The following is a 26132-nucleotide window of genomic DNA, read 5'->3' on the forward strand; positions in this document are numbered from 1 at the left end:
CCTGGAAGGACCACGGGAGATGAGGCAGCTGGAGGAGGCCAGTGGGGTTTAGACCATGAAAGGCCCCGGCTGCCGTGTGAGGGGTTTGTTCTTTCATCGGAAGGTGATTGGGAGCCACTGAGGATGTCGCCAAACATTTTTAAGATTTATGAATCATTGGGGCAATCACTTCTGGGCAGGGGTGGGCAACCTTTTGGATATAGCAAACGACCCTTCTGTGGTATGATTTGGGTTTCTGTGCAGACACTGCAGCTCAGGGGCCGTTGGGAGAGATCTGAAAGACATCCACCATGAGACTCCTTCCATGGGTTTGCGTGCTTCGCTTGTTGTAAATTGATTCCGGGACTTCGTTAGTATGTCGCTGAGATGAAGGGGGCCGTGGTGTTTTGGCCTGTGCTGCCGGGAGGAGGAAAACAAGGCTCTGCGGAGCCGCAGTTCAATCACGCTGCTTCCAGAAGCGGGCCGAGAAAGGGTGGAGGAGCGCGCCTTTGATACTGGCAGCCCCATGGCCCTGTTGGTGCTACAAGCGAATGCTTAAATTAAAGGTTGGAGCCGGCTTTCAAGTATTGACTATCGAGCAGAAAGCTCAGCCCACACTCGTGCACTTACTCAAGCTTGTTAAAATAAAAACGCACTCTCGGCTCAGCTCATGTCACAGCCGGTATAATTATTACATTGGCGAGGGCTGTTTGAATTGGAGTTGCTGTAGCGCACGTTTATTTTAAGATATGCTTGGTAATTTATGTATGTTAGCCGAGACTCATACCCCAAACTGTGAAGAAGGAAGGATTCCTGCCGGCTGTCTCTCAGGTCGTTTCTCCTTCACGTAGTCAAGGCAGACCCTCGGCCCTGGGCAGGTTTGTCCAGAATAGAGATGATTTGACTTCCTTACCAAAGGACTTAACTCACTGAGCTCTCACCTGCCAGTGATGATAACCATGGCATTGATTGTTTTGTTATGTTTTTTGTGTTTTTTAAATTGAATTTATTGGGGTGACATTGATTCATAAAACCATACTGATTTCAAGTGTACAACTCTAAAACACAGTAATTTTCAACCTTTCTCATCTCATGGCACATTAATGAAATTAATGCTATATATATATATATATATATATATATATATATATATATAGCCAGTCTGCCAAAAAATGATATAATTTTTATTGATTTACCAAAAAAAATTGTAATTACCTGCCCTTTTTGCTCCAAAGTGATTTTTTTTTTTTAAGTTAAGTGCCTATACTTGTATGTAAGGATTTGGAGTACCAAGAATTAACCAATCAGACTCAACCTTATTATGTGATGTGACCAATAAGATGCAACTCTATTTTGTGAACTGTACATTTATGGTTCAAAACAGGGCATTCACACCAGATAGCTATTGTATTGGCTGTTGCCATATTTTTATTTAACAACCTAACGCGAAAGAGGTCAGTGTTCCTGACTAAATAGTCAGGTATTGTATGTTTTAAAAATTCTTGCGGCACACGGATTGAAATTGCTGGTATACCGTACCATCTACACATTATATCCTGCGATCACCAAGTCTTTTTCTGCCACCATTTACTCAGTAGATTGTTTTGAGAATTCAATGAGATAATATATTTAAGGTGCTTGGCCCATCAGTAAGTGCTTCATAATGTATTTTGATTATTGGTATCTATAGATATATTTAAAAGGGTGGAAGGGGTATGACTTAAATGCCACTCTTTTTGTCTGGCTACCGGTGATAAAGGCAGGACAGTCCAGCTCTCTGTAATAGCTGCGAGCTTATGAAACATTTTGGGTTGTACTCCCCGCACTTCTTGTGGTTGAATAGGCCCAAATGATTCACGTTTTGGGAAAAGCTGTGAAAGACTATGCAACTAGGAGATATCGGATTCATTTCTGTGATTGGGTTCTTACGGAATTCTTCCTGCTCCTGGACATGTACATTTCTAAGCCATCCCTCTGTTGCCCTGTACTGGCCATGAGAAATGCGGACGGCATCTTTGCAACAAATGCATCCACATTATATCCAATAGCGGTGCTTCTTTCCACATTTAAAGCTGCTCATCTTCAGGTCCTGAAATTCAAATCATGGGTACTGAGGAGCAGAGGAGAGTGCACCTGGCAGCTCACGGAGGGCACACAGAGGTCGGACCTCACTCTCCACCTCCCTCCCGGCATCTCCGAGTGCTAGGATTTCTGACCTCTGTGGATTCTCCAGTACTGTTTAAGTCAGGACATTGTTCTGTTTATATCAGTTACCCTCACACCTTATACTTCTGCAAGGATTGTTACTTTTTTTTTTTTAACAAGGTAACAGAAAAATGGTGAGGTCAGTTTATGTGTTGGCGCACTGTTCTGATGAGTGAGTTTTGATAACTTGCGCAGTTGGGAGCTGAATGTTGATCATGGGAGGTGACATCACTAAAAACAACAGCCCCTTAGCTAGTCGGGCACCTTCTAGAATGTTAGACCTATAGGCAACTTTAGAAGCCACCGACTCCAATCCGTTTACATTGCAAATCTGGTGGCTGGGAGAATATATTCCAGGGCCAGGATAAGTCGTGGCTGGTTAAGGACTAGGATCAGTCTCCCTGCTCCCCTGTCACCCCCCATCCCCCACCCCCCACCCTCCTGCTTTATCCAAGAGTGAGGCAGGGAGTACACAGGTAGTATTTCCAGATTAAAAAGTGCTGCCGATGATGTATTAGGCCCATTTAGGTCTTTAGTACTGAGGCCAGACATTTTTATCACAAGATCCACTTACATAAGTATTTGTATTTACATAGAAAAGGGGGGGGGGGAATTCCAGCTCAGAGTAAGCACAGAGACCCATATGCACCTGACGCTGGCCCTGTCACAGATTCGATTAGGGAGTCACGTGACAGTAGTCTTTAAGCGCCCAGGAAAACACAAGAAACCACTTCAAATTTGCCAACACGATGAATTCGGTTCAGACTCTGAGAGCAGCCCACAGAGCAGGGTCCTTTCCTGCTGAGCATTGTGAAAATCTATCCCTGTTGCCTGCTGGGGTCTCCCTGCAAAAGACACATCGGAGTTCCTGTCCTTCCTCCTGTCCCACCCCTTCCTCTCGAAAAGAGGAGAGATTGTCCTTTTATCTGGCATTCAACCCTGGGCACGAGGCAGGATGGAGACAGAGCGGAATACGTGATTAACACGGTAATGTACATGATTGCATGTGTAAGATCTTCAGGGGGTCCTGAGAGTTATCTGGCCCAGGCCATTCCCGTTACTCCAGAGGAAAGGGAAACTCGGAAAGGTTAAGTGGCTGGCCCAGCGTCACACACTTCACAGCAAAGCCAATTTCGGAACCCCGGTCTCTTGACTCTCACGCCAGTGTTCCAGCTACTGTAACGTGACCCCCTAATTGAATCTATGACAGGACCAGCGTCAGGGGTACGAGATGAGGCTCATGGAAATTTCTCTAAATAGCTGTTAAAGAATCATCATTAAAGCTGTCCATGCCTTTTAGCATCTCCAAAGGGCAAAAACTTGTTAATACGGTATCATATAAAAAGCGAGTTATCCTCAATCCAAAAAAGGAAAGAACTTTTCCTGTATGTTTAGTTAGTCGGCACATATTTACGAAGTGCTTGTGCTGTATTCATGTGACCTGTGGTCCATGATCAGTTATCCTCTCTCTTTCCTCTGAGCCTACCAGGCAGGGGATCCTTGGATCTGTCCCTGTGCCCTCCCTGCTGTCTGAGGATGTCATGCTCACATGGTCTTACTTTTCTCTAGTTTTCCTATCCTTTTAATCTGGTCTTTAAATGTCAGTCTCTGTTCTCTTCTCTGTTGGATTTTTTTTTTTAAGCCAGTGTGGGTTTCTCCTGTTTATCTTGCTCTCCTTTCGCTGACGTATTTGCATCTCTTTAGCTGCAGTTAATATCTGCTAAATCAAACCATATTGGTCTGAATGGCTTCCATTGATTGGTGAATAAAAGGATGCTTCAGCTGTCGGGCCCTGCTCTCTGCCCGTTCTTTGTCACCAGTAGGTTTAACTTACTCAAAACCCTCCTTGTCCTTGTCCTTCTTTTACCCCTGTATTGTTCATCCTCCCCCTGTTCAGGCTGGCTCTCCCTTTTGAGCTGCCCTTACTGTAAACAGGATCTCTGTTTTGGTGGGTGACTGCTATTTCATTTACTCATTAGTCAGTGAATAGGGAGACCAATTGTCATTTCTCTTTGCTGTTGTCCTGTTTTTAACCGTCCACTCCTGTCTCCAAAATGTCCTGAGGACCAGGCTCACTGTTGACATGGGCTAAACCAGCGGTCACCAACCTTTTGGACCTTGCGGACCACCAGTGGTCCCCGGACCACCAGTTGGCAACCACTGGGCCAAAATATGCCGGAAGAAAAAGGTGTGAAAAGACACTAACCACAAAAATATAACTTTGTAAGTCATATCGTCAGCCTATCTAATTTACACTCCAGGAAATGCCATAATCTCTTTCTTAGCTCAAAACCAATCCAATCTGAAAAAATATCAAAACTCTGCAGTCAACTTTTACCTACTCCTTGGTTTTGTCATTCAACAACTGCCCACTCCTCCCCCACAAAAAAGAAGCGTGTCATTTTACTTATTCTAGGGAAACATACAAAATCTCATGCTGACAGTTGGCTAATATAATAGAACAGTCATGCTTAGATCCTAGATAAATGTGTATTACAGGAAAAATGAAAGAGGCTCTCGGATGCGTGAACTTAGATGGCAGAGGCCTTAAGGTGCTGGAGGCCGGGAAGCCCTGGAAGGTGGTCAGATGTGTTCGAGACCTTGGTTGGTCTGCTTCCAACCTCCCAGATGCTAGCAAGCCCCGCTATCTCCGGATACACCAGACTGGACCTCACCCTGCCTTGTTGTGCACAAGAGGTTTCTGTCTTCAGAGGCATCCTGACATCCAGGATCCATGAATAGAGAGGTTGGAATCTTGAGTGTCAATCATACAAGTCCCTGCCTTCTTTCCCTCAGCTACATCAGTCCGAGAGCGCACATGGAGACAAAAGCCCTGACTGCTGTTCCATCCATGTGGGTATTCGGAGGTTCCCACAGACTCGAGAGGCCTTTGGCACCTGTTCTGGCCTCCCACTGAGGCTGTTCCACCTCCCAGTAGTTGGGTGGTTGGGGCAGCCTTTGCCTCTGGCACGATGGAGAGGTGTATGGGCAGAAGTGAGAGCGGGAAGCATGAGGCATCATCCTGTCCATTTCCCAGCAGAGAACCAGTCTCCCACCCAGAGCTTATTTCCCTGCAATCCCTCATCCTTATGGAACTGTGGTTCTCAACTGGAGGCGAGTTTGATCAATGTCCTGAGACATTTTAGATGATCACAGCTGGGAGTGCTACCAGGACCCAGTAGGGAGAGGTCAGGGATGCTGCTAAACATTCTATAGTGGCCACCTTTTATCTCCCCCACACACATAATAAAGATTTATCCAGACTAAATGTCAGTAGTGTTGAGGTTGAGAAATCTTGCCACAGGGAGTGTTCTTTACCTCATGTTCATCCTGGGCTCCTCACAGATGATACCTAAGTTTTCAACTCAAATACATTTTATTTGAAAGTACTTATCTCCACTCTTAAATAAAGGAATAAATGGGAATCTCATTGACATGAGGACAAAAAAAAAGGGGGAGGAGGGAATAATGTATTAGCAAAAGAAGCCACAGATGATCAATATGGATTAACTAATTTAGTTAATTCCTGCTATCTGAGATGGTAGAAAGATTATTGCTGGTGAGAGAAGACCTGTCTTTAAGGCAGAAGGCAGAAACCCACATGCATAGTGTCCCTAGGCAGATGAGAGGAGTGTGGCAGATAGAAGAGGCACCTGGACCACATAGTCCACATGGAGGGAGCCACCTCTCTTGGTTCTGTTGCCATTTAGAATAACTGGTCCACTATGGCCAAGTCCTTTGATTTTTCAAGAGAATCTGGAAATCTGAACTTGATTATGAAATTCCCTGTTTATTAATTGTTAGAAACAAATTTAGATGCCCATAAGCTTTGTGTGGTTGAACATTGGAGAGATGAGACAAAAATCTTTAGTATATGGATCTGAATAATTAGTTTTAAGTTAATAAAACCTTTAGAAAATAAGTTCAAATTCCTTAGAGTATTAAGACCCTTACCAACCTAGCTTCCTACTTTACAACCATTAGCTCCTCTCCACTCCTTCCTTTGAGACACAATGAGCCTCTTAGAACACACCATGATGCTCATGCTGGGACACCTGCCTTGCTTTCCCTCATTCTCGTCCCAACTTTTGCCACCTGTTGAATTGTGATATTCATTCTCCATGACCCATCACAACTTTTACTGTCTATTGAACTGTGATATTTTATCTCCATGATCTTCCTGAATGCCCTCAAAAAATCTGGATTGCTATATTATTTTGATCTTTACAACTTACCACATATTGATCTAGTCATCCATTTCTCCTCCCTCAGATAATATATACAACTGGGAGACTAAGAATCGAACCTTATTTACTACTATTGTTTTTTCCTCCATGTAAACTTGGCTTTTGATAAATTTAAATCACCTGATCCTTAACCACCCACTAGTGTGCAATGTGGTTAATGTGACACTCTCTGCATGTTTTACTCAAAATTTTCCTCTTCCCTTTTTATGACCAAATGCTCCCCCCCAAAAAAATGACATTAAAGTAATGGAATTGTGACTTTTTGCATCATTAAAGACCTTTTAAGAGAAAAAGTAAAACTTGAGAGATGAGTGATATTTATAAAACATTTGAAACAGCATTAAAATAAGTATTTTTACACAGTTAAATATTTGCGTCTATACTTAGATGTATAAATGACTACTCTTTGAACTTGAAATGGAATTTGAACTGTGATCTCCATAATTATAATAATCATACATTTATTTATATACAGTTGGGATATATAGACATTAACCAATTAACTCTTGATCACATTGCCTAATAAGAAGACTTTCCTTGGTACCCTATTTTTAGAGTGTCTATGTGAGTGTGTGTTAATTATAGACCTCAGTTATTAACTTTGCATCATGTTACCCAAGTGCTTATTGAACAATTTACCAACATCAAGGGGATAGGTGGGCAAGATACTTGTATTGGAATTAACTTCTGTTTTTAAGCCAGGAGATGAGAGACTTTTATAAACCCTTTCAAATACCTGGCCTGAGTCCAAGGACAATTCATTTTCTTTAAGTGTTTGAATGGCTGTTCAAGGGGGTGAGTTGACTTTCTCAGCAACAATAATAACACAAGCTGACGTTTAGTGAATCTTCTTGCCAGGCACTAGGCTAAACAGTCAAAGTGCATGGTCACATTTAACTTTCAGCATCTCTGTAAGTAGGAACTGTTGTTATCTCCCTTTTACAGGTGAGGGAAACCAAGAGTCAGGGAGGTTAAAGTGACTTCAAGATCACACAGCTGTGGCAATCATGATTGAGCCCCGGAACCCCATCTCCACAGCTGTGTGGTATACCAGTTGTAAGCATGCGTATTTCTCAGATGTTTGATTCATTGTTTGGACATCAACTCACAGACTAAAGGAAAGTGTGTGGTGATATGCATGCTCAGTTTGGAGGCCCACGTGTGAGAGGACAAAATGAAAGCTGGATCCAGGCCCAAGTCATACCATGAGAATGCTTCATCCAATACTGAGTGCTGTGTTTCTGTTCAGGTCACACATAGGCAGTTGTTACCTGTGTGTGTATTTGTATTGGAACAGATTTTCCAGAGAGCACTAAGAATGAACCATAGTAAACTAGAGGCTGTATCCTCTGAAAAACAATGTCCGTGATATAGCCATACAGGAAAAGCCATGTTTTGAACCTCCAGGGAATCGGTTTCTAAGTAATCTCTTTGGGATGTACAATAAGAGCTGTTGTGTACTGAGTATCCCCCGAATATTATACTACCTCATTTCGTTTTTAGAATACCATGAGGTGACATGATTGGTAAGATCTCCATGCTACACATGAAGAAACTGAGGTTCAAGGAATTTTTTTCTAAGATCTACATAAGTGACAGGCAGGGATCCTAAGTGATTTTGACCACTGCAATAGTTGATAATATATACATATGGGCTAAAATATCCTAAGTTTCTCTAATCAATATCACAAGATAGACTTCATGTTGAAGTCAAGTAAGATACCTTCCAGTTAAGAGCCTGTTTAATATCCTCTTACCATCAGTATAAATGCACACTTCAGCCAAAACCAAAAAGTGGAATCCCACGTGGAAAACTGCAGGTGTACCTCGTTAGACAAAGAAGCACACTAGGAAAAGACTGGGCAGTTGTCTGGCACTCCTAGTATTTGCGTAGTCAGAGTCCTGGACATGGTAGATGCTGAGCAAATACTTGTGGTTTGCTTTAATAACAGGCATTTTTTGTCTGAATACTTGACTATTTATCTCATTTTGGTTTTGCTTTGGTAGACTGACTCTGCTCACTTTGGGAGCATTTCAACTCCTAAGGATATAGTTTTGGATTGGCATTTATTTTCCTCCTGTTTTGTCTGACCCTTTTACAAGTATGTTGGCCCTAGCCAGGTAGCCGAGTTGATTAGAGTGTCATCTTGATATGCCAACTTTGTGGGTTCAATCCCTAGTCAGGGCACATATAAAGTCAACCAATGAAAGCATAAATAAGTAGAACAACAAAGGCATGTCTGTTTCTCTCTCTTTCTCGCTCTCTCTCTCTCTCTCTCCTCCTTTCTCTTTCCCTCCCTCCTACTTTCGCCCTCTCTCCCTCCCTCCCTTTGTGTGTGTGTGTGTGTGTGTGTGTGTGTGTGTGTATCTCTGTTTCTATCTCTCTCTCTCAATAAATAAAATTTTAATTGCATTGGTATTTTACAATTTGGAATCTATTACATTATGGAAGGGCATCCAAAACCTTGGGAACCATCTTGTGTTTAAATAATCTTCCTCAAGTTTTCCTGGATCTACAACACTGGGTAAAATTCTTGCAATCATTTCAAAGTAAAGAGTTTAACATTTTCTTATCATAACTACAATTATGTCTCAGTTATTTATAATTAATGTGTATTTCCTCATATTAAAAAACAACATAAAACTCACCATGTATAAAAAGACATACTAGTATAAAACATCACGTGTGTGCTCCTCTGTGTGTGTGTGTGTGTGTGTGTGTGTGTGTGTGTGTATACAGAGGTGTACTTTATTAAAGCCTTGATTATCTTCTGGAGTAAAGACTGTGAATACTTTTTTTTTTCTTTATACTTTTCTATATTTTTTAAATTTTGTTCTGTAAGCCTGTGTAACTTTTAAATAGAAAACAATTTTTAGCCTAAAATTACAGCTAAATATTAGCAGCTGCTGCTAAGGGCAGATTGACAGATTGCCCAAGCAGCCACATTAGAGGGAGGATAACCACTTGAATATAGTTATTAAGCATAAACATAACAAAAATGGAATGGCAACTCAGTTCCTGTGTTAATAAACTATCAAGGGTGTGACAGGGGCAAGCTGACCCTGGTTATATCACATGAATTTGACTATTTCAGAAAACACTCTTGAAAACAAAAAAATAAAACAAAAAGAAGCAATTAAAAAAGAAGAAAAAATTAGAAAACCACCCTTGTTACTCTGTGGTTTTTTTAATCATTTTTTATTTCTCAATTATAGTTGACATATAATATATTAGTTTCAAGTAACACCCCAGTGATTAGACATTACATAACTTACTAAATGAACCCCCAATAAATCTTGTACCCATATGACGCAAATGTGCATATTATTGACTATATTCCCTATGCTGTACTTTACATCACTGTGACTATTCTGTAACTACCAATTTGTATTTCTCAATCCCTTTACCTTTTTCACCCATCTCCCAAACTCACCTCCCATCTGGCAATCATCAAAATGTTCTCTGTGTTTATACATATGTTTCTGATCCGCTTGTTTGTTTATTTTGTTTTTTAGATTCAATTGTTGATAGATATGTATTTATTGCCATTTTATTGTTTATATTTTTATCTTTTTTTCCTTCTTCTTAAGGAAAACCCTTTAACATTGCATGTAATACTAGTTTGGTAGTAATGAACTCCTTTAGCTTTTTCTTGTCTGGAAAGTTCTTTATATGTCCTTCAATTCTAAATGATAACTTTGCTGGGTAGAGTAAACTTAGTTTTAGGTCCTTGTTTTCATCACTTTGAATATTTCTTGCCACTCCCTTCTGGCCTGCAAAGTTTCTGTTGAGAAATCAGATGACAATCTTATGGGAGCTTCCTTGTAGGTGACTAGCTGCTTTTCTCTTACTGCTTTTAAGATTCTTTCTTTGCCTTTAACCTGTGGCATTTTAGTTAAGATTGAGTCTTGGTATGATCCCTTTGGGTTCATCTTGATTGAGATTCTGCATTTTTTTTTTTTTTTTAACTTATATGTCTATTTCCTTCACCAGGTTAGGTAAGTTTTGTATCATTATTTTTTCAAGTAGGTTTTAAAGCTTTTGCTCTCTTTTTTCTCTTTCTGGCATACCCATGATATAACTGTTGGTACACTGAAGTTATCACAGAAATAACTATCCTAATTTTTAAATTATTTGTTCTTTTTTTCTATTCTGATTGGGTATTTTTTGCTTCCTTATATTCCAAATTACTGATTTGATTTCATTTTCTCTACTGTTGATTCCCTGTAAATTATTCTTCATTTCAGTTAGTGTATCTTTCATTTCTGACTGGTTCTTTTTTATGGTTTCCATGTCCTTTTTTTATGCTGACCTATAATTTTTGTTTTGAACTCTGTATCTGTTAGAGTGCTTGCCTCCAATTCATTTAGTTCTTGTTCTTTCACTTCAAAATTGTTTCTTTGTCTCCTCATTTTGGCTGCTCCCCTGTGTCTGTTTCTGTGTATTAGGTAAAGCTGCTATGTCTCCTGGGTTTGTTAGAGTGGCCTAATATAGTAGGTATCCTATAGGGACAATGGCTCAGCCTCCCCATTTACCTGAGTTGAGCACTCAAGGTATGTTCCCCTCTCACCCCCCACCATGTAGATAGTGTACACCTTCCTATTGTAGTTGAGCCTTGATTGCTATTGACAAGTCAGTGGGAGGGATTTATCCTCAGGCTGATTGGTTATGAGGCCTGGGTGTGACCACTATGGAAGACCAGCTGTGCAGGGGCCTATCCCACAAAGTAGGACTTAATTTCAGTGGACACTAGTGCAAGCTGAGTTCACTCCTTGAGTATGTCACTTGTGGAGATTGTTAGGTGGTATTTGACATAGCCTGAAACTGTCCACTGGGAGTGCTGGCTCTTGAGCCTCCCAGGAGGTGGAGGACAAGGCCAGCCACCACCTGTGTTCAGCCCAGGGATATCAGCCTGAGTTACAAAGCTATATGCAGATGGCTGATACTTTTACTGGGCTTTGAGGTGCCCAGGAGAGGCCAAACTACAAACAATGGCTAACTGCTGCTAAGGCCATAAGATTTTAGGAAAGTCTGAAGCATGAGACACTGGAAATAGTTGGATAGGATAAGGTCTCAGGAAATCAACAGGGTAGGATGAACAGTGTGAACCAGGTTGATAGAGACTCAAATATGGTGTCCACCTGCTGGTTCTGTAGGGGAGGGCTCAGAAAAGGAACAGTAACCTCTGCCAGCACTTTTGTCTTGGAGAAAGCTGCCCCTCCAGCTCCCATGTTGATGCCAGACAATTCAGTTCCTCCCCATATGTCCTTGGTGTCTCTCTGGCTACTGTCCCAGCACTGGAGCTCAGAGGGAGTGAGTCCAAGTAAGTTGATGCATGGGCCCTTAAGAGGAACTGCCTGGTACTCCAGAAGCCCTCCATCTCACTCAGCCACACTCCCTGCTGGTTTTTACAACCAGAGTTTAAGGGAATTATCTTCCTGGCATTGGAACCCTGGGCTGGCGGACCTGGTGTGGAGCTGAGGCTCCTCACTCCTCAGGGGACTTCTGCAACCAAGATATCCTCTCCTGACTTTTATCTGCCACATGTGGGTGTGGGAACAGACTGTTCCATGTCTCCAGCCCTCCTGCCAGTCTTCATGTGGCTTCTTCTTTATATCCTTAGTTGTAGGACTTCTGGTCAGTTAGATTTCAGGTAGTTCTTGATGGTTGTGCTGTCGTTTAATTGTAATCTTGATGTCCTCAGTGTTTTTCAAAGTGACATAACATTTTAACATATAACCAGACTGCATTCTGTGGCTGGGTAATAATTTTCTATCTAAACTGCCTGAAGAAGTCAAATTCTCTAGAGAGACTGAAATTTAATGTAGTCTCATAGGGCACAGAATAAATACTTGTTCTGATAAACATTTTTGCTTTGCCCAATATAGACTACAAATGGTTAGTTGAGATGGTCCAAAAATGAAGTAAAGCCACAAATTCAAATTATTCACAATAACTGCTTGTTATAACTCAAGTAGCTTCCTTCAGAAAAAGCAACTATAGTAATTTTTGACTATGTATAATAAAGAAAACAAAAAGTATCCAGAATTTAGAAAGTATACAAATATTTGGCTTGGAATATTTGGGGGAAGCATAAAATTTGTTTAAGTCATTAAATGAACTTTCCATTCCTTACAACATATATACGTGATAACATTGAGAAGAGATCTAGAAATTTTCTCAAACTGAACAAGCCTTGGTAATTATCAAAGACCATAATGCAAATAACAGAAAAGTGATTGTCTTACTCTCTGGGTGATTTGAAGAATGTGGCCTTTTAGTCACCATTTGCACCTTCCAATCCAGGAATACTTCACCCATGATGAATCTATCTTCTTGTAACCTCTTCTATCAGGGACTATCTGAGAAATTAGAAAGTAAGCAGATAGACCTTTAGCTGCCTAAATAGAGTCCAAAGTTCAAGCTTATGCCCTTAACTCAGAGAAAATCCCTGTAGACTCAATGTATCCTACTTAAAATGATTTTTAACACGGGTCCTCTGATAAATTTGATTATCAGGATAGGCTCCAAGCACATGGCTAATTCTAAGATGAAATATTAGTTATAAGTAAGAGGCCCTCATTAGATTGAGCATATGACTACAGATGGAACTCATAAAAGGGAAAAAACTATTAAAAAATCAACATACTGGACATTTAATTTAGGGGCAAAATGTCATCTAAATCTTAGGCCCTCAGAGTATTACAGTATATATAATAATCGTGTGCTTTTTGGGTAAATTTCTGATAAATTTTAAAATATTTCATAACACTTCATCATTAGGAAAGAGTCAATGATATTCAAAATGCTCTCAGAGAAAAAATGTCATTGCTTTTAGAAATATTTTATAAAAATACTTATGATACTACCTCCTTTGTTTCGATGTGCTTGCTTAGATAAAATCTGAGCTATTTGGAAATTCAGCTATCTAAAATTACTTACTAAGGCTCTCATCAGCTCAGATTCCTGCTGTTTGCTCCAGTGATACTCTAAAAACATACTGCTCACAGAGGTTCCTGAAGTTAGGAGAATTTACTTCATCAAACTTGTTGGGAGGACTATCTAGAAAATAACATATTTGTTTCCAATTTGCAAGCTGTTTCTTTTGTAGCCCAAGGGAATGGTGCTCCTGATGAACCTCAGGCCTGACGGCCTAGAGGACTGAGGATAGAATTTCCTGTTTATCCTCCCTTCCCAGAGTTTGTAACAGTTGACTCTGGAGATTTAAATTCAAGCAAGGCTGAGCTTATATCTCCTTACATAACAGTACAAAGTAACTTAGCCAAAACACACTGTTCATCACCCTGGCCCCTCGGTCACTGTAACCATGACCTCTGTGATTCCTGCTCCTTCCAAGTGAAGGCCAAACCACATGTCATCTTACACATCCTCTCCCAGAAGCCCCTGCTTTCTAGTTCCCAGGTTGAGGTCTCACTTAAGACAGCGAGTTAATTTTACAGAGCAATAATGCAGATTCTTCCAAAGCAACTTGAAGTTCAACCTTCACAGAATCAGAGTACGAGGCAAAAAGAATACAGGTAGAAGAAAATTGTTGCTGCCAGCAAGAGTAGGAGAAGAAATTTTTCGAATTAAGAGAATAACACTCTTATTCTGTGACATTGGAATAAATCATAGAGTAAAGAGTTCACTATTTAAAGAATATTTATTAGGTACATATTGCAGTTCAAACATTTGGACAGATTCAAACATTTAGGGATGATGCAGGATTATATGCTTCAATAAATCTCTTCCTTCTCATTTATCATTGAATTGGGGAGAACAAACAAATGCTCCTGGGGGGAAGGGGTAAGGCAATATATTCACAAAAGGAAGATAAGGGAGTTCAAACTGGATACATGAATGGTGAAGGGCAGCATCTGTTGTAATTTGCAAGGTTTCTTTATTTTAGAAGGCTCTGAGGAGGAAGTGAGGTTTGACTTCAAGATGGGGTCTCCAGTGGAATCTGAAATGATGAGAGAAGGGAAGCCATGAACTTTTAGGCTTAGAGGACCCCATTTATGCCCAGTGGGTTCATGGGATGCTGACTTTGGCTGCTAACACACATGCCCATTCACCTACCACACCTTCCCAGAAGCGTGGGGAGCAGTCAATGGCAACATCGTCACCTGCAGAGCAAGCAGATCTGAGAAGATAGCCTGGACACTCAGAGCAGGAAATACATTCCCCTAAAATACTTAGATGAGTAATCTAAAACTTATTTCCAGATAACGGCCTTCTCTACTTTTTCATGATCTGCTCATAAAAGAGAGGGGGCATGGGAGGAGAGAAATGATTTAAATTCAGAAGTTGTCGCTTAGGCCAGATTTTCCTCCCCCCTGTTTCTATTTATGGAACTATCCGCAGCACCTTCAGTTTTGAGAGTAGATTTCATTTGGGGGTGGATAGGGAACACAGAGCCCCTCATCCACAATGGAGTGGGTCTATATGGAAAGAGAGATTGACATCAAGATGAGACACACACACACACACACACACACACACACACACACACACACATAGGGTACATCCCGTTCTGTTTTTCCTAAGCAAATACTGGAAATGCCAGGCACCCCAAAGCTTTCATTACAGATACATGAACCCCCTCTGCTGTCTGTTCATGAGGAAGTAGAGGGCCATGGTTTCAAGTGGAAGAGATCAGTGTAACAGAAAGAAGTGGCAGAAAATAGGTCAACAAAGTTGTGACTTCCACAGATGGGTGTTTCGAGATGTGTAAGCTGTGGTTCCACAATCACAGATTCTCTCACGAGTATCAGGAGTAAAGGCCGGAAGTGGAAAGATATATTTTCTAAGCAGGTGGGAGTGGGGAAGAGGGAGAAGTGGCTTATCATTCTTCTTTCAAAAACTACCACTTGAGCCATCTGTTAAAAGTTCCCTTAAAGTCCTTGTGCTCAAAATATGGCAGTGTTTCTTAGAAAGGAAGTAGAAAAAGTTTTTCAAGCAATATGCCTGTCCTCCCAACCACCACTGTCCTCTTCCCACCTGTGAACATAAGATAATTTCTTTTTTCCCTTCTGGACCCCGTTCTGCTTCACTATCGCAACACGGTGCCATCACTTCGTGTCTCAAACAGCAACCTAACACCAAACAGAATTTCAGCATCGCCACGGAGTCTTTTGAACAAGGCTGTGTTGGCAATTATGACACAGGGTAGATGTTGGCAAGCGCTTTTGGAATAATTACAGGGTTCCTCGAGTAGTACAGTATAAATAATTGCTGGTTTAAAAGCATTATTGTGAGCAGCCATTTATCCTCAAATTTATATTTGCTCCTTGAAACCAATATACGTCAGGAGTGCCTCGCTTCCCGCCCCCACATCCCCCGCATGGAGATCCCAAGGGCTTTGGAACCTTTTGATTCTATTACACTTTTCAGTTAGCAAAGCAACTACCAGGCACGTCCGGGCTATGTAGTCAGTAAGGGTCAGAGGAATGCATCTCATAAATGCGCAAGAAGGAAGTCATGAAACCATTCCAGCCTGGCCGCCCGGTGTGCTCCCGGAGTACTGGTGTCCAGAAAGGCCATTTTGGTGCAGAGAGAAGCTGAGAACTGCAGCGGTATCGCTTTTGCCTGGCAAGTAGGGCATGCCGAAGACGATTATCACCTCCGCTTTGGCTTGTGCTGGCGTGGCTGTGAGGCACAGAGGACCGAGACACAGGAAACGCGTGGAGATGACGCAGCTCTAAAATAGCCACGGAGACTTATTAAAACATACATTTTCCTCTCCGTGGAAACCTTCCCATTAGCCTATGGCACATTAAAAATGGACAGGTGTATCCGAAAGAAAACAGGGTGGGAGGGGAGGAGAAAGCCTCGGTGAGGGGAGGAGCTGTTTGGGAAGGCTCCCCTCTCCCGTGAATGCTGAATAGAGGCCCTTCTGTTCCAGGCAGGTGACTGGGCCTGTGTGTCATCTCCTTGTCTTTCGATTGATCCTGGTGGCTTCTCTTACCCGCTGTGAGAACTCCCCTGAGATTTTCACATCCTGAATGTTTCTCACCAAAGTAGCTCGTGTTCTAGGATAATGTGTTTTGTTGTTTCAACTGCTGTTCCTGGTTTCTGCTCTCGAAAACCCTTTTAAGCCATATTTTTCCATGATTGTTCTGTGCCGGCTTTGGTATTTAAATAAGCCTTTCAATGGGTCATTAGCACTGTAATTAATTCCAGATATTTTTGAATGGTGCCTTGGTTATTAAAGAGCTGCCATATTCTCTACAGCCTTGTCTTTCTTGGAGCATCCCTAAGCATTAGCTGATTTTTTTTTTTATTTTTTTTTTAGTGCCAAAAGTATTGTAATCTTTTTTTTTTTTTCCTTTCAAAAAAATATTCCCCATTGGTCAGAAGAGTCAAACTTTTGAATGAGGGCAGGAAATATTTAATTATTATACTTCTGTATGATAATCTTGGGCTTTCATTCTTCTTTCAAAAGATCTCAACAAATAACCATCAAGGACGTCCTGTAGGCCAGGTGCCCTGCCCTATATGTATTTACTTACATTTTCAAAATCAATATTGGCAGATCCATATTAGCTCCAGAGCTAGAATTAGAGCCCAGACCACTTGACTCTTAGCCCATTCTTTCCATTTCTTTATGCTTTGTTATATAATATTAACTTAGCTGTTAGGCTCTGTGACACCAGCAGAGGCTTACCAATTCTAATATTAGAACCAGCAAGCCTGGCCCCATACCCTTGGCAGATGTCAAAATCAATTTCAGCACAGTGCATCTCAACCAGCATCCCAAGCATCCACTAGAAGCCATCTGACTGAGGAAATGAGCTGACACCCACTTGCTACCTTGACCTTAAAGTAATCCCAGGATAAAGCAGTAATTTCTGGTTCAGAAAAAGCAGATGGAGATTAACTTTGATTATTGAGTATTATCTGAGATCAAGTCAAAATACCAATAGCTCATATAATAATAGCAATAGTGGCTACCATTGTGTGCCAGGCGCTGAGCTAGTTGCTTAGATATGTTCTTGCATTTGAGCCTCATAACACCCTGTGGAATAGTTACTCTTGTCTCCACGTTACAGATTAGAAAAGCATAGACTGGAGAGGTTAAATAACTTGCCCATGATCTCTGAGCTAATAAGTGGCCGACTTAACATTTAGGCTCCCATCTGTTGATCTCTAAAACTACTCCTGATATCTAACAGCACACACAGTGTGTCCATGTGCGGACTACTTTTGGGCTAATCCTTGATGTCAGGAGCGTAGTTACTACCTTTCTCTCCATGAGCATGTCCCTGTTCCCCCTCTCCCAGCTCCCATGGCCTTCCCCCCGCCCCCAAGTCCTGTGAATTCCTTTGTCATCTTTGGGTTTCAGGCTCTCATAAAAGTAGTTCAAAAAAGAATGCTTGCCCCCACTGATTTTATTTATTTGTTTCATTTTATGATAAATTAGGAATCCTTTAAGTCATTTTGCTTCTTGCCACAGTTTCCATGCTAAAAGGGAAACTTGCTTTGGGCTTTCTAGGATAGCTTTGACAAACCTTTCATTCCCCCTAATTAATGCATGCTAGAAGCAGGTGATAGGACCCCCAACCCCACTTCTTTGAAGCACCTGCAATATGTTAGTCACTGAACTAGGCACTGGAGATGTAAATTGAGAAAAACAGAAAGACAGGCCCCTGCTCCGAAGACCTTCCATCCTACACATGTGGAGAGGGCTGATAGTTATGTAGCATTCCAGGAGATGAGAAATGCTGTGAAGAATGAATTCAGTTGGTATAATAGCAAATGACTTGGGAAGAGAGGACGAGGAATGCCTCTGGTGTTTGATTTCTGTGGACCCTAAGACAAAGATTAAGGAAGACTTTAACTTAAGAAGCAACTTAAGCTTCTGTATCTCTAGGCATGTCTGAAGTGCACGTGTCCAGGACTGAGACCAGGGGAAATGTCAAGTGGCCACCAGCTCAGTCCAGTGTCATCTTCCTCCTTGGCTCTCCCATCATTTTTCTGATCTGCTGGGACCTCTCTTCACCCTCAGTTTTCCAGTATTCTGTCTGTGAGGCCAAAGGGTACTGCCTCTCCTTACCGCCGCTAATGTGAACCATGAACTATCTCACTTCCTGTCCTCAAGGTCAGGCAGCTGCCAAGGTGTCAGCCAGCCACCCTGATAGACTAACCTCTGCCCACTCCTCCCTAGTGAGTGATTTCTGTTGACCCTGGTTCTACCATTCCATCTGTGAAATGGAAGAGTTTGCATGTTGGGAAGATGGCAGGAGAACGAATAGATGGGGGGAGGAGGGGCTGCTCCTGGGTTTCATCGCAGCTAGAAAATCTCAAAATAATCACGTTACCTCCCAGAGCCTCAGTTGCTAAAAACAGGGGGAAGGAGGAGAGGGGGTCCTGATTGGGTCCGTGATGTGAAAGGGCATTTGGCTCTTTAGAACATGCTAAACGAAACAAAAGCTATGATTGTCTAACGCTGAGAAGGAGCTTCGGAGGAGGAAGAAAGGCCAGCAAGGCTCATTGAGAGGCATTAGATCCTTCAAGGTCTCTTCCTGAGGAGAACTAGTGTGAGCAATGGGCTCTTGTTGAAATGAAAACAACGACTCTTCCTATGCCCAAATTATGTTTAATATCTTAAGCCTTAGAAATAGCAGGTTTTAACTGTCAGCCACATCTGCTGACAAGGATGTGGGTAACTCGGCAGAGACCAGAATGAGCCAAAGCATCCACATCATTTTCTTGTGTAAGTGACCAGCTTCTTCTTCTTGTTATCTGTCATTTTACTCCATATTGAGGTCAGAGTGGTAAAGCCATTATGCAGTATACATTTCCTTTTGCTTAAAAGGCATGAGATTATCCAGACAACGGGCTAGGGCACTGAATCACAATCACCAGTCATTTCCAAATGCTGAAAATGAATATGCACAGATTTCTTCTGTATGGGTATATTAATGTGTTGCATATTCCCTGCAGAACTATAGTTATTACTTAATTTATTTCATTTATGGAATCATGTGAATCTTGCAGAAATCTAAAAGATGAAAGGGGACTGCTTAATGCATAGCTGTCTGGTCTGCCTCCAAAGGTGTTGCCTGAGTGTGACAAAGAGCAACTGGTCCGCACAATGAATCTTTTGCACAATCTCAATTAGCAGAAAGAGCAGCAAAGCCAGCGCAGTTCTGCAAAATGCTTCTTTTGTTTTCTCTAAGTGTGGTCATGATTTCACACAAACGAAAACTTATTTTTTTAAGCCTGTGTTTGGTGTAATTTGAGGTGTGAATTCAGCCATTCCTTGCTTGAACTTTTATTATTTCAGAATTAAGGTGGCATTATTTAGACCTCTTCATCTCCTTTGAGTCACATTTTCATTTTTTTTTTCGACTGCCCTTGAGGAAAACAAATGGCATTAAGAAAGATTAAATTTTTTCCCAATGAAAGCTTATTGTATGGTGACAATAGTTTTAATCTAATGTATAAGGGAGAAGGATTGATCATGGATAACATTTCTATTGATATTTTCTAGATATCATTCTGCAGCAGTTTTTTTTAATGTATTTTTGATGAATACTGTAAGGGGAAGTCATTGATACCTAGATTTTAAGTTTTATGATTTTAAATATTATTTTTCAAATGAATATGTTTGGGATTGGGTGTGAAAAACTTAAAACATTAAAATTTCCATCCAAATTTCAAGTCTTATGTGTTCTTCTGTATTTTTTTTACTGGTTCAAAAGCAGCTCAGATATAAGCAAGTATGTCTTTTGGCCATTTAGTTTAAAAAATCATTTATATTTTCAGCTCATTATGAAATGAGCTGCATTCTCTTTGTGATTTAACTGATGGCTGGGGAAAAAATTATACACTTATGAAGAAACCCTGGAGTTTTACTTGTGGCTATTTCACAAACAAATAATAAAATGGAATTTTATTTTTTTGTTTTTTATGTTAAAAATGAGATAGGAGAGAATGGAAAATGACATTGCATTTCCAGTTTATAATTTGAAAGCCTAGAACATAAGTGAAATAAAAAGTTCACTATAAGTGTATCACCAGATGTCCCACTCTCCCCAACTCAGGCAATCTCTTTGTGAGAACTCACCTTGGAGATTTAAAAATCATTGCAATAAAAATGTGATATTAAAAATGCCATACTACCACTACAGCAGGTATGACAAATATGTGACATCCTGGGAAATTACAAAATATTTTCTTATACAGAATTTGGTATTTCCCTGGTTGAGTGGCTCTGTCGGTTGGAGCATCCTCCTATATATCAAAAGGTTGCATGCAGGTTTGATTCCCAATCAAAGCACTTACCTAGGCTGCAGGTTTAGTCCTCAGTCAGGGCGCATACTTGGGGGGAGTGGGGAGCAACAAATCAATGTTTCTCTCTCTTTAAAAAAAAAAAAATCAATAAAAACATACCCTTGAGTGAGATTTTTTTTTAAAATGTTGAAACCAAAGAGTAGAGCAAATACTGTTTTATATTTAGCCTATTCCCTAATGCCTTGTTTGTTTCTTGCATTAATTCATGGACCATGAATGGGGGAGGAAAATAACAAGCACAACAAAGTGCCCTGGTGATGCGATAGCAAACACCACTTCCTAATGCTTACCCTGCCTCAGAACATCGCTTTGTTTTCTTCTCCCTTGTGCACAAGTTGGTTGCAGAGTGAGAAAATACAAGGCAACTCTGTTGTTTAATGTTGTACCATTAACTCCACGCACACAGTGCTCTTCATTCTACAACCCTCCTCACTTTGGGATGAAGCATGGGGTTTCGTTGCTTGTTTACAACAGGCAACAGACACAGTACATAAAAGGTGTTACCCAGCATCAGACATATCAAGCATACCAGAAATCTGTCTACTTTATCAATAAGACCATGTTAAACTGTACATATCAAGATGTTTAAGAGAAGTAATATGAAGCTACTCCGAGAGTTGTATACTTTCATCCACCACATTATTTTGAACCGGCATTTTGCACCTTTCAAGGTAGTATTTCTACTTCTTGCCTTCTGAAGTTTGAGGATTTCATTCTTAATTCCCAATATTTCTCAGAAAGGAACACATCTCCCCATCAAAATTATTGGATGACTTTGGCAAACGTAGGCCACCTATTAGCTGAAAAGCGTTCTATGTGTTGGAGTACCCAGAATGGATCACCCAAAGGTTCTCTTTTGGAAAAGTACCAGCCCAGAGCCTGAAATGCCAGAGAGTGGAAAGTCCTGGTCTCCGTGGGGAAATGACGGTAGTGTTCTTGGAGACAGTGTTTTCGCATGGCTGACATTAATGACAGCCCGATGCTCTGCACTCCCTGAATGTTTTCATTCCAGAAGAGCATCAAAACCACTGAGTCCTTTCAAGTCATCTTCTTTTACTGCAAAACCAGAAACCATGTCGACAACGACTTTCAGTAATAACCTGTGTCCCAGCTGCAGGCTGTATTAAACGCCTTGTCATATAATTTTCTAATTTGTGTGTAGGTAGTTGTAGCAAACAACTTCGTTTATTTCAGAGCATGACATCAGAAAGCATACTTGAGTGCAGCAGCGATGGCAATGGGATCAGAATTTCCACGAAGCCCACTCTAATTGAACGGTATGGTGAGGAGAGATAAAATAGGAGGGTCTGAGTTCCCTCCCAAAGTCATATTCATTTTTAGGTAACAAAGCCGATTTTATTTTAACAATTGTACTGGGAGGTGTGCTCCCACATGAGCATTGCCCCTTCAAGGCACTCAACTGGGGTGGCTAATAAACACTTGTGCCAAAAATGCTCAAGGTCACTGCCAAAAACCCATATGCAATTCCTCTTCTGGAACTACTTTAAGCTCCTTTAGCAATGTTTTAATATTTTCCATCGTGGCCATTGTTCTCCTGGAAAAGTGAATTTGATTTTTGAAAGCAACCAATAGCTAATGGTAAGAGAAGAGATCAGCCCAGGCCATTTTCCTTTAAAAAAGAAAAGACAGTAAAGTGACAAACTTGTCTTTCTCATCTCATTGGTACGGAGGACAGTTGCCAAAGAAATGGTTCAAAGTAGTTTGTGGCAATGACATCACTACTTTGAAGGTCAAGCCTCATTTTGGTGTAGAGACTGGAGCCAGTGATTTTATTGGAAGAAAATATTGGCCGCTAATTTTCTTCTTCCAGAAAATTAATGTGATACATGACAGCAATAACAAAGGACATTGGCCCTAGCCAGTTTAGCTCAGTGGATAGAGCATCGGCTGACCCACACACGGAAGGGTCTCGGGTTCAGTTCTGGTCAAGGGCACGTACCTGGGTTGCAGGCTCAATCCCCAGCCCTGGTCCCCTCGCATGTGGGAGGCAACCAGTCAATGTGTCTCTCTCACATCAATGTTTCTCTGTCTCTCCCTCTCCTTTCCACTGTCTCTAAAAATCAGTGGAAAAAATATCCTCAAGTGATGATTAACAAAACAAAAAAACAAATAAACAAAGGATATTCAAAGACAACACAGGAGCACTTCCACCGAGCAGTAGACGGCAATTGTCTAGATCACTCCACTCCTGACCATACACATTTCTGGTTGGATCAGAATTACTACTCTCTGACTAACAACATTGTACAGCATGCAGTGAGTGTGGGAAGCTGAATGGAGGGAGAGCCAAAGGGAAACTCCTCCCTCAAAGGGCCTCAGAATGGTGACTTCCGTTGTCATGCTCTCTGGTAATCACAGGAGAATTCCCAGTTCAGAAGTCACTCAAGAGGCAGCAGAGTTTGGTCCTGGAGCAGTTCAGTGCTTTTACTGCAGTCCGCACAGACTTCGCTATTTCTGGGGTAGGTGGGCCGACCTCACTCAGCCGTGGGGGTCAAGACAAGGGCACACTGGGAATTCCGTGGAAATGGTCGTTGTAACACGAAAGCTTTCCCTAGGAGATGTCATGTGGAACTATCAATATTTCACCCCATTTCACAGTTTGGTGGGTTGAAGATATAAAAATTAGCTTTCTTAACGTTTCGCTTTTTAAGGTTTGGGAGATTTCACTGAAGAATGTAGGAACTGCTGTTTCTTTTCTAGTCCCCGTGATTTTCTCCCAGGGCTTGTCTGGGCTTTGCTGCAGGCATGAAATGCGTGACAGCCTTTCTGGAGAAACCAGGGAGATCTTAGATCTGCTACTCGGGACCTCACACCCCTTGGCCCACAGGCCATTTAGCCCCACTGCTGAAGTCTTTGTAACCCACTTCCCCCAGTTTAGCAATTACTCTCTCAATACACAAACCAGACATTAATTCAAATAATTAATACAAATTTAAATTCCTAGAATATTAAAATACATCATTAGTTTAAGATATTCATTATAGTTGGCCCTTAGGGTTTTCAGTTTTCTCCTACATCATCCTTTTTTGCTCCCCATTTTTTGGTTATACTTTAATAAAATGCGGGGCCTGGCGAAGTCCACAGGGATGGAGTGCCACCTGGCTGTCTGTCAGGTTCGGAGAGGAGTGGAAAACAGTGGTATCAGGTGGGACTGAGGTTTCCTAGGCCCCTTGCCTCCCTCACAGGTTAGACTGAAGACAGCCTGATCGTTACTTTCAAAGTCTCCATGTTAACCTCTTCCTAAAAGCCTCATTCAGGAAGGTCCCTGGGATGACACAATGTAAAAATTGCTATCACTCTTCATAAAATCTCCCGGGTTCATTGATGATGATGTTTTTGCAAAGCAACTTGAACTTTGATGTAGGTTCTCAGGATTATTTGTAAAATCATGTCCAAAGAAAACATACTTTGAACTTGATTAGGAATATCCAAGAAAGAAGGGAAAGGAAAAGAATAGATTCACTCTAAAATGGACTCTGCTATGTAATTGGCAAATGAAATGTATCTATTGGGTACCATGCCCTTCAACAGACCCAGAAGAGGAGAAAGACTTGCTGTGTCATAGATGGAAGAGTTCACTCTCAAGAAACATTTTGAAATAGAATGATATTTCTTTGCTAAGAGTTACCTGACTTGCTATTGACAAGGGTAAAGTTTATGGTCAGGTTATCAGTTCTCTTGCCTAACTGACAATTCAAAAAACTGATTCCAAGAACAGGAAATTGGCTTCAATAGAAAGACTATTTGTTTATGTAAGAGGGTGGGGATGGGTGAGGACCAGTCTAGCTTATTCTTGTGACATATTTTAAAGGATATTTTAAGTGAATAATTCCTGTTAGTTGTTAGCTGTCTTTCTGATTATTGGTGGATGTGTTTGAGATGTGACTGATTTTTTTAAAGAAACATTCCAAGATTCTCCCCCTAAAAAAAGAAAAAAAAAAATCCTGTCCCATTCAGAATTTCAGTTTGGAAGTCTGCACACTTCTTCAAATGATTTTTTTTCTATGCCTTTACAAAAAAAAAAAAAATTAGCTCCATTTCTTGGAATTGCTTTCAGTGACTGCTTTGGGTCCCTTTGAATAGCAGTGAAGGCAAAATAAGGGCAATTCGTGGTGAGTAGTTGGGTTGACTTCCTGGAGCACTGGCCGACTCCAGCCTCCCCTCTGGACACTGGCTCCCCGACGTCTCACAGGGATGGTGCTTGTCTGCTGAGTCCCCTTCTGTGTTCCCACCAGACCCTGCTTCAGAAGTTACTGCTCTGTGCCCTGATGTCCTTGGGATGGCCTTGGACTTGGTCCTTGAGGTATAATGCCTTAGACAGTATAGCTGGGGACCATGTAGCTTGAGGTTTTAAAATGCTTTACTGATGGAGAATGATTTCTTTTGAGAAAGAAACAAATAACGAGGGAAAGAGAGATGGAAAGGGAGAGGAAGGGAGAGGAAGAAACAGCTTAAATCTGACCTAGTACATTCCACTGAAATTGTTTACCTTGAAGGGGAAAAAAATATTTTATTCTCCACCAATACCATATTAGCATCGTATTGCTCTGTCTCTTCTATACTAGCAGGGTGTGGCATTAAAAAGAATTCTCTTTGATTGGTAGTAGTAAACATTGTGGTGTGTGTTTGTTTGTTTGTTTGTTTTTAAGAAGACCAAAAAAGGAGGGAGCAGGTGTATTGGAACAGAGTGCTCTACTCCAGTGAGTACTCTGCATGAATGTTCACTCAGGACATGACGGGAACATTTCAGGGCGCTCCCCTTTCTAAATCAAAATGCGAGAAAATAGACAAGTTGGTTGTCGGATGAGCTTCTCTTCCACTTTTCCCACCACTTCTCCCTGACCAGATGGTACCTGCTGGATTTTGCAGTAAAAAGTTGTGTCTGCTGTTGGGGAGATGATAGTTTGACTCACTCTTTTTTTTTTTTTTTAATATATTTTATTGATTTTGTACAGAGAGGAAGGGAGAGAGAGAGTTAGAAACATCGATGAGAGAGAGTCATCGATCAGGCATAGGGGGAATATGCCCGCAACCAAGGTACATGCCCTTGACCGGAATCGAACCCGGGCCCCTTCAGTCCCCAAGCCGACGCTCTATCCATTGAGCTAAACCGGTTTTGGCTAGACTCACTCACTACCCTCAAACAGCAGTGTGGGATAGCAGGCCCAATTCTGCAGCACCTCCCCAAGAGCAGATGAGGGAGCTGAGGCCTGAGGGAAGGCGGTCACAGTGTGTGACAGGAGTTGTGTAAACGTTGCTCATTACACAGGTAGCTCTAGAAGCCTCCTAACCTTAGTCCAGTCTTTTCCCCATGTCACCATGCAGCTCTTAGAGGTCTCTCTCTCACTCCTCCAAAAGTGAGACATAATGCGCACTGGTTT

General features: G+C 41.3%; 1 protein-coding gene across 5 annotated transcripts in view; it reads left to right on the forward strand.

The window, feature by feature from the left end:
* RORA (RAR related orphan receptor A) overlaps window positions 1-26132 on the forward strand; it is a 707884-nt gene that overhangs the window by 626931 nt on the left and 54821 nt on the right. Inside the window, exon 2 of one of the 5 annotated variants that reach the window (XM_045581987.1) lies at window positions 21406-21822. The exons of 3 other annotated variants lie outside the window; for them this stretch is intronic. In XM_045581987.1, the coding sequence (XP_045437943.1) occupies window positions 21564-21822 (259 nt within the window). In that variant the 5' untranslated portion in view covers window positions 21406-21563. The remainder of the gene's footprint in view (window positions 1-21405; window positions 21823-26132) is intronic. One more of the 5 variants, XM_036440111.2, reaches the window with a different exon arrangement.

This window comes from Pipistrellus kuhlii, unplaced genomic scaffold (assembly GCF_014108245.1).
Source record: "Pipistrellus kuhlii isolate mPipKuh1 unplaced genomic scaffold, mPipKuh1.p scaffold_m20_p_1, whole genome shotgun sequence".
In the NCBI taxonomy this organism is placed as follows: Eukaryota; Metazoa; Chordata; class Mammalia; order Chiroptera; family Vespertilionidae; genus Pipistrellus; species Pipistrellus kuhlii.